Source organism: Antechinus flavipes, chromosome 3 (assembly GCF_016432865.1).
Source record: "Antechinus flavipes isolate AdamAnt ecotype Samford, QLD, Australia chromosome 3, AdamAnt_v2, whole genome shotgun sequence".
Taxonomy (NCBI): domain Eukaryota; kingdom Metazoa; phylum Chordata; class Mammalia; order Dasyuromorphia; family Dasyuridae; genus Antechinus; species Antechinus flavipes.
Genome location: NC_067400.1, coordinates 558,122,040 through 558,129,884, shown reverse-complemented (window position 1 = coordinate 558,129,884; position 7,845 = coordinate 558,122,040). Strand labels below are relative to the sequence as shown.

The following is a 7,845-nucleotide window of genomic DNA, read 5'->3' as shown; positions in this document are numbered from 1 at the left end:
CATACACTGATGTGAGAAACTGGGGAATGTGTAGCTAATATCCCAGTCACTAATACAGGTAGACAATGTGATTTATCATCCAAGAGAAGTAGTAACATCAGATTTATTGATAAAGACTCCTAATATGCAATCTGGTGATAGTTGCCCAGATTTTGATTCCAAGCAACAGAATCCAGGAATATTCTGTACTGCAGAAGTTACAGCTGACCATCCTATGCTCACTATCTATATAAATGGCATACCATTAGAAGGATTGGTAGATACAGGTGCAGATCGTACAGTTCATTAGAAGTGCTAGCTGATGCAATCACTGGCCAAAGATTAAAGCAGACACTTATATGTCTGGCTTAGGAGGATCAATAGCAGCTGAAGTTAGCACTACCCCTTTGAGATATTTGAAGGTGAAACAGGAGTTTTTTAACTCCTTTTGTAGTAAATAAAATCCCCATTAGTCTGTGGGGAAGAGACATTTTACAGCAGTTAGGATTACAAATGAGTATTTCAGCTCTTTAGGCAGGGCTGCTATTGAAGGCCTGCTTCCATTCTCACCTGTTCCTATTCAATGGAAAACTGATACATCAGTGTGGGTAGAACAGTGGCCCTTACAAAGTGAAAAAATTCAGGTCTTATTAGATATAATACAAGAGCAACTTGACCAAGGACACTTACAACCTTCTCTAAGTCCTTGGAATTCCCCTGTATTTTGTTGTAAGAAAGAAATCTGGAAAATGAAGGATGTTGACTGTTTTAAGAAAAGTAAATGAACAGATGGAAACTAGAGAATGACCTCTTTGGGTTATAGACATTAAGGATTGTTTCTATTCTATCCTTCTAGATAAGGAGGTTATGAAAAGATTTGCCTTTTCACTACCCAGCATTAATTTAGCTGAGCCTTATAAAAGATATGGACAGTTTTGCCACAGGGAATGAAAAACAGCCCTACTATGTGTCAAATGTATGTTGCTGCTGCTCTTACTCCAGTAAAAGCATTACCAAAAGTTTGGTTATTACATTACAAGGACAGTATATTGGGATGTGCCTGAAGAGCAAATGTCTACAAAAGACCATAGAAACACTAAGGAACTACAAATTGCATATAGCTCCAGAAAAAATTCAAAGACACGCTCCTTTTCAATATTTAGGATATGAAATATATCTTAAGGTGCTTATAGTACAAAAACTTTCTTTAAGAACAGAGAAGTTGAACACCTTAAATGACTTTCAGAAATCGATAGGAGATATCCAATAGATGCGTCCAGTGTTAGGCTTAACTACCATCAATTACAACCAATTACAACATCTTAAGGGGAGACACCGGTTTAAACTCACCATGTCAGCTTATAAAAGCAGCTCAAGAGGCTTTTAAAGAAGTTGAACTGGCTTTATGCAATGTGGTTGAGTTACTCCAAAACGCTTAGAAATATCAGCTACAAGAGAGGCACCCACAACAGTTCTTTATCTAGTTGACAATGTGCTAGAGTTGGTGACCCTCCCAGTACGACCAGAACAAAGTCTTACTCCTTACCCAGTGCTTGTGGCTACGATTTTATTAAAGGCCATTAAGTGAGTAGTACAATTATCTGGGATAAGACCTGACAAGATATACACCTTTTATACCAATGCACAAATTAATGCATGCTGTGAAAACATCCCAGAGTGGCAAATTTTATTGGCCACGACTCCAAATTTTACACACAGATCTCCTTTAAAGATAACTCGACTATTGCATAATTGCAATGGATTTTTGAAGAAAAGATTTCTAAGGTTCCTCTTAAAGGACAAGCTATCTTTACAGATGCATCCAAATATAACACTTGTGCTGTATACTCTCATGATTTAACCATAAGAGTAGCCAGAACTCATTTTCCATCCACTCAGCAGAATGAATTGTATGCAATCATGCTAGCTCTTACTTATTATCAAGGAGATGCTAATATCTGATTCAGCCTATTCAGTAGGTGTGGTACAAAGAACCCAAATGAAATTTGTAGCCTGTAATATATATCAGTTCTTTAAGGAACTTCAAGAACAAGTGAGAATGCATCCAGCTAAGATTTACATCTTGCATGTCCACTCTCATAGTGAACTTCCAGGTCCTATTTTTTATGGTAATTCAAAGGCAGATAGCCTTCTAACCATGTTGGCCAATAATCCTTTATTTCAAGAAGCCCAGGCATCTCATTCTGAATATCATCAGGCTGCTCGAGCTTTATGTTTACAATTTGGAATAACAAGAGAGGAAGCTAGGAGCATAGTAAAAGCCTGTACAGCTTGCATTCCTTTCTATGCTCCTATACTCCCTTCAGGGAAGAACTCTCATGGTTTGAGACCCAATGAAATTTGGCAAATGGATGTGACCCATTATAAATCTTTTGGTCGTCTGTCTTTTATCCATGTTGTGGTAGACACCTTTTCAGGATTCACTTTTGCAATACCAGCAGCAAAAGAGATAGCCCGAGTAGTCACTGAATTCCTCACACAAGCATTTGCCATTATGGGTGTGCCACAAGCAAAAAAAAACAGACAATGGACCTGCATATACTTCTAAACATTTTGCACACTTTTGTGCACAGTATAAGATTTACACACCACTGGCATACCCTTTAATCCTCAAGGACAGGCAATAGTAGAGGGGAGAAACAGAGACATCAAGACATTCCTCCAATAACAAAAGAAGGGAAGCCACAGGTAACCCTAGAGAACTTGTAGATTTAGTCTTTATACTATTAACTTCTTGATTTTTGACAAAGATGCACTTGCTCCAGCAGACAGGTTTTATAATCCACTAGAGAAGGGCCCAGTGCAAGCAGCTCTACTATCTTTAGATAATTGCCAGGTGATGTGGAGAAATCCAGAAAATGATGAATGGAAGGGACCCGACGGGTTAATTGCTTGGGGAACAGGGTTTGCTTGTATCTCTACAGAAGGAGAAGGAATCAGATGGGTGCCAACGAGCCATATTCGCCTTGTCCATCAGAGAGAGATGGAGCAGACCCTTGAAATGAAGAAGACCTAAGAAACTTGGATGTGCCACTGAAAAAGCATGGCTGTTAACCCAGTGTGTATGGCAATTGACTCATGAACATCAAAAATTGTTAATGAGACTATTTCAGGACTTCAAAATCTGCAGGAATCACTGGATTCTCTGATACATAATGAGTATTGCAGGGCTTCAAAATCTGCAGGAATCATTGGATTCTTTGATACATGAAGTAATTGACAGTACATTGATTTCAGACTATCTCTTGGTTGCTGAAGGAGGCGTATGTGTGATTGTTATTTACATACCCTCCTTCTAGGACTTTTAGACATGTATATTCATATTGTTTGTTGTATCACTATGTTGAATAATGTGTGTTACATCACTACTAGCCTGTTGTATTACTATGTGCTTGCATAATACCTCCCATACTGATGGATTTATGTATACCTGTTTCAAGTGAGATTCTTAAGAAACCCGCTAAAAAAATATCTGGTTTAATTCCCCATTTCCCTTTGGTGTTTTCATCTCGCTTTCTGAGAAGTCAGGGAGGGTGTGACCACCTGTGTTCTAAAACAAAAGAAGGCGGGAGATATAGTGGGCAGGAATCTGAAAAAGTATGCTTGAATCAAGGATAGCAGGGTGCTTTTATAGGTAAGCACCTACTCACTGTGAGATAATGGTTCTCTAAACATATACTTAACGTGATAATGATGTAATGAGCAGTTGGAGGATGCTCAGTATGCTGTGGTGATGTAATTGTACTTAGGTATTTAAGGGCTGGGAGACACAGAAGAGTCTCAGACACAGACACAGAGAAGATATGGGACTACATTCTATACCAGCCTTGTGGTGGCTCTCCTCCTTCATCACTTCTCTACCTAAAGACCAAGGCCTATCCAGAGACCCTCCAGAGAGCTAGAGTGGATATTACAACACCCCACTCCTTTAGCCATTTCCATGCTTTATTCAGATATTGGCTCAAGTCAGGGGTGGACTACACACATACACCCTCCGCTGAACACAGATGTCAGGACAGAGTTTGGTGGGCAGTGGCAGGTGGAACAAGAGGTGGGCACTGTCGAGCTTTGAGTGGCCCACAAGTCCTCCCAGGTAGACAGGACAGTGATAGAAAGGCAGAGGAGAGAAAGGCAAGGGAGGCTCTTGGTTAACGAAGTGGGGATTGACGCTAACAGGGGGCAGAGGGCTGGGCTTGCCTGAGTGTCCATCTTGCAGGGCCATGGCCTCAGGATTCCATTCGGCATGATGGAGAAGCAGTCCCATTATTAGAAGGCCATCCTCAGAAGCTGAGGGTGTGGGTCCACATTCCACCTAAGGACACAATTATGACCTGGGAGGCATCAGGGAAGGGCACGGGAAGAATCAGGCTTATGGGTTGAAGAGGAGAAGGGAGGAACAGAACTTGAGAATACCTACCCGAAAGTGAAGACTGATTCCTTGGATCCCTTGTCGAGGTATGGCAGTGTTGAAATTATGACCAAAGACAAAATTGGTACCCAGGAAGTGGCCCATGTTGGGCCTGGAGCTGCTGCCAGTGCCTCCACCAAGTTGGCTATAGATAGAATATCTGTTTATAGAGCCTCGATTGGAATCAGGTCTAAGGCCAGCTTCAGAGTCACTCCGGAGGTCAAGACTATGACTCTGCTGAACAGATCTGGGTCTGCCATGCTCCTGTCTTTGGGGTGAGTCACGGGAGAGGGCAATAAAACTGGGTTTAAGCTGGAAGTGAGGGTGGGCCCCAGGGTAGGAGGCAGGGCAGGACGGGGGTGGATGGCCACGGCCAGGAATTGTACTTATCCTTAAACTTAGAGTGTTGTAGGGAGTAATCCAGTTGTGACTAGCCTCCCAGCGAATAGCCAGGAATAACCCTCTGGGATGATGGAAGGCAGACAGGTGAAATGAGCGATTCTGCTGTTCAAACCTCCCCAGATCCAGCTGTGCACATAGATTTAAGTATCTGGTTAGCAGCTGTCCCCGGTGCCACAACTGGTGCAGCCAGAGCCAGGGAGGCTGGGGCCCAGCAGACATGTGACGCCGCCAGGGAGGAGGCAGCCGGCCGGCCCGCAGAGCTATGGCCACCTTTTCACATCGTGGGGAAGAGCAGGGAAGGCCCCCGGCCAGCTGGCTCTCCAGGCAGCTCAGATCACTATGGAGCTCGAGCATCAGTAAACTTAATGCTGTAGCCTCCCCCTCCAAGAAGCCTTCCAGGGTTTGCAGCCCTTTGAAGGAGCTCCCCCCAAAAGACTGGCTAGGAGAGCTCAAGGTCAGCATGGCCTGCAGTGCTTTCAGTCTCCGGATAGCCTGGGACACTCGATGCTTCAGCCGATGCTCCATCTGATGGAGGGCCTGCATTTGGGCACTAGGCAGTCCAGAAGGCTCCCAGGAGTTTTGGGCCTTGTGTAGAGATGCCCATAGGGCCCTACTTTTCTTCTTTACTAACCAGGCCTGGGGCCCTTCACTGACTCCAAAACAGCGAGGCTCAAAGTGTGCAGCTATCAGGTGCGCTTGGGCCTCCACCTCCGAAGACGCCTCCAGCTCTGACATACCTAGGAAGTTGAGGGGAGATCAGAAAGGTAAGAAGAATGAGATACTCCAGACCCGACATGTACAAGGGAAGGGCTTTCTCCCACAGACCCAGGGCCTCCACACAAGAAACAAAAGGATGCATGCGGAGGAAAAGTATACACACAAATACCCAAAGTCGCCTTTTTCTACCCTCAGGGAGGTATTTACAAATGTGTGTGTGTGTGTGTGTGTGTGTGTGTGTGTATATGCACATATGTATATATACACAGATATATACAGAAAGACCCCCTCCCCACACACATACAGAGGGCCCGACTTCCCTTTCACCTCCCCATCTCTCTCCCCTTCTCTGTGTCTGTTTCTGTCTCCATCTCAGCCCCCTCTTCATTTCCCCCCATCCCCTCCCTTTTCCTGTCTGTTTCTGTCTCTGACTCTCTCTCTCTCTCTGTCTCTGACTCTCTCTGTTTTCTCTTCTGTCTTTCTGTTTTCTGTCTCTGTGTCACACACACACACACACACACACACACACACACACACACACACACACACAATCTCAAGGATTGGAAATCAACACAAAATAGCTAATCCAGACTCAAGGTACTGTGGGTTCCTTCATTTAAAATTATAGCTCTCAAGCCTCCACTGATGTGTTCTTCTCTAGTTAGTAAATGCAACTATTTCAAAGCAAAGACATTTAGTAACTCCTCCATTTCTTCCACAAAGCTGAAGCCCTTACCATAAAATAGATGGAGCAGATACAATAAGAATCAAGTATGAGGAACACACTTGTAGGGAACACGTGGCCAGGGAACAAATGAGAAGGGAGTAATCTATGACTCTGATACTGCAAGACTCCCAAAATCATGGCTTGCTAACTTCTGGGGATGGATTCTTTCCTGGCTGAGTTTTACTCTACTGTCTTATGATAAATACTGGGAATGGAGACTTTTCCACTATTGTTTCTTCTTGCTTCCGACTTCATCTCTTCAAAGTCCCCTGTTACCCATCTCAGTTTTACTTGGCTAAAACAGAGTGGCTTCTCTCTCTGAGGATAGTCAGGATCCTGCTCTAGTTAAATTTCAAAGAATCAGATGTCAAAGAATCAGAAACTGAGGGGATGCCCATCAGTTGGGAAATGGCTGAATAAGTTGTGCTATATGAAGGTAATGGAATACTATATTCTGTAAGTATATAAGAAATGACAAGCTGGCAGATTTCAGAAAAACCTAGAAAGACGTATATGAAATGAAGTGAGCAAAACCAGAAGTACATGGTGACAACATTGTACAATGATCAATTATGATTGACTTAGCTATTCTCAGTAAAACAGTGAACCAAGACAATTCCAAAAGGACTAATAATGAACTGATGGAATCTAAGTGCAGATCAGAGCATACTATTTGTGTGTGTGTGTGTGTGTGTGTGTGTGTGTGGTGTGTGTGTGTGTTTCTTTTGGTCTGTTTCTCTTTCCACAACATGACTAATATGGAAATATGTTTTTATGATTGCATATACATAACCTATATCAAATTGCTTACTACCTTAAGGAGGGGAAAGGAAGGGAGAGAGAATTTGGAACTCAAAAAATTTTTTTAAATTAATTTTTAAAATTGTCTTTACACACAATTGGAAAAGTAAAATATTATTTTAAAATAGTAGTAACTAAGATTTAGATAGCACTTTAAAGGTTGCAAACACACACACACACATACATATTTCTAGTTTAGCTCTAACAACAACTTTATAAGGTAGATCTGAAGGTTCCCAATCCTGTCTAGGTCCTAGTTCTAATGGTAGTTTGCGACATATACAGTCATAGACTATATCACCAATAGGGTCAAGGCCAAAATGGAGCTAGGACCAAATCTTAATCCTGGGATAATGATTCTCTAAGTCCCACATCTGAGCAAGGTACCCTTGGTGCTGTATAGGAATCCTCTCTACATCACTGAGAATCTTCTATTTTAAGACCTTCAGAGAAGAGGTAGCCCTCTGCAAATTTGGGACATTGTCAGTTGTTAGGAAATTTTGCTCTACCTTGTTTATATATATAAACCTTTGCAAAGAGTTATACCTATGGTGCTTCTGGGCAAGGGATATTGAGATTAAATATTTGGGAGACTGATTAAGTTTAAGATCCAAGACACTTTGGGACCAGAGGGATTCAAAATGGTGCAGAATCACAGAGATTGAAGGAACCTCAATCGTTCAACCTATATCTGAAAAATCATCACCACTATTATATATCCAGTATGTAAACATGTAGTCCAGTGAAGGGAAACCTGTTAACTCTATTACACTTTTGGATAGTTCTAATT

At 42.3% G+C, this 7,845-nt stretch overlaps 1 protein-coding gene across 1 annotated transcript in view; it reads right to left on the bottom strand.

Moving 5' to 3' along the window:
* Positions 1 to 1,532: 1,532 nt before the first annotated feature.
* DNHD1 (dynein heavy chain domain 1) overlaps positions 1,533 to 7,845 on the bottom strand; it is a 109,119-nt gene continuing 102,806 nt past the window's right edge. The window contains exons 44-45 of the mRNA XM_051990811.1: positions 4,418 to 5,547; positions 1,533 to 4,312 (exon numbers count right to left, since the gene is read on the bottom strand). Coding sequence (XP_051846771.1) covers positions 3,962 to 4,312; positions 4,418 to 5,547 — 1,481 coding nt within the window. The 3' untranslated portion in view covers positions 1,533 to 3,961. The remainder of the gene's footprint in view (positions 4,313 to 4,417; positions 5,548 to 7,845) is intronic.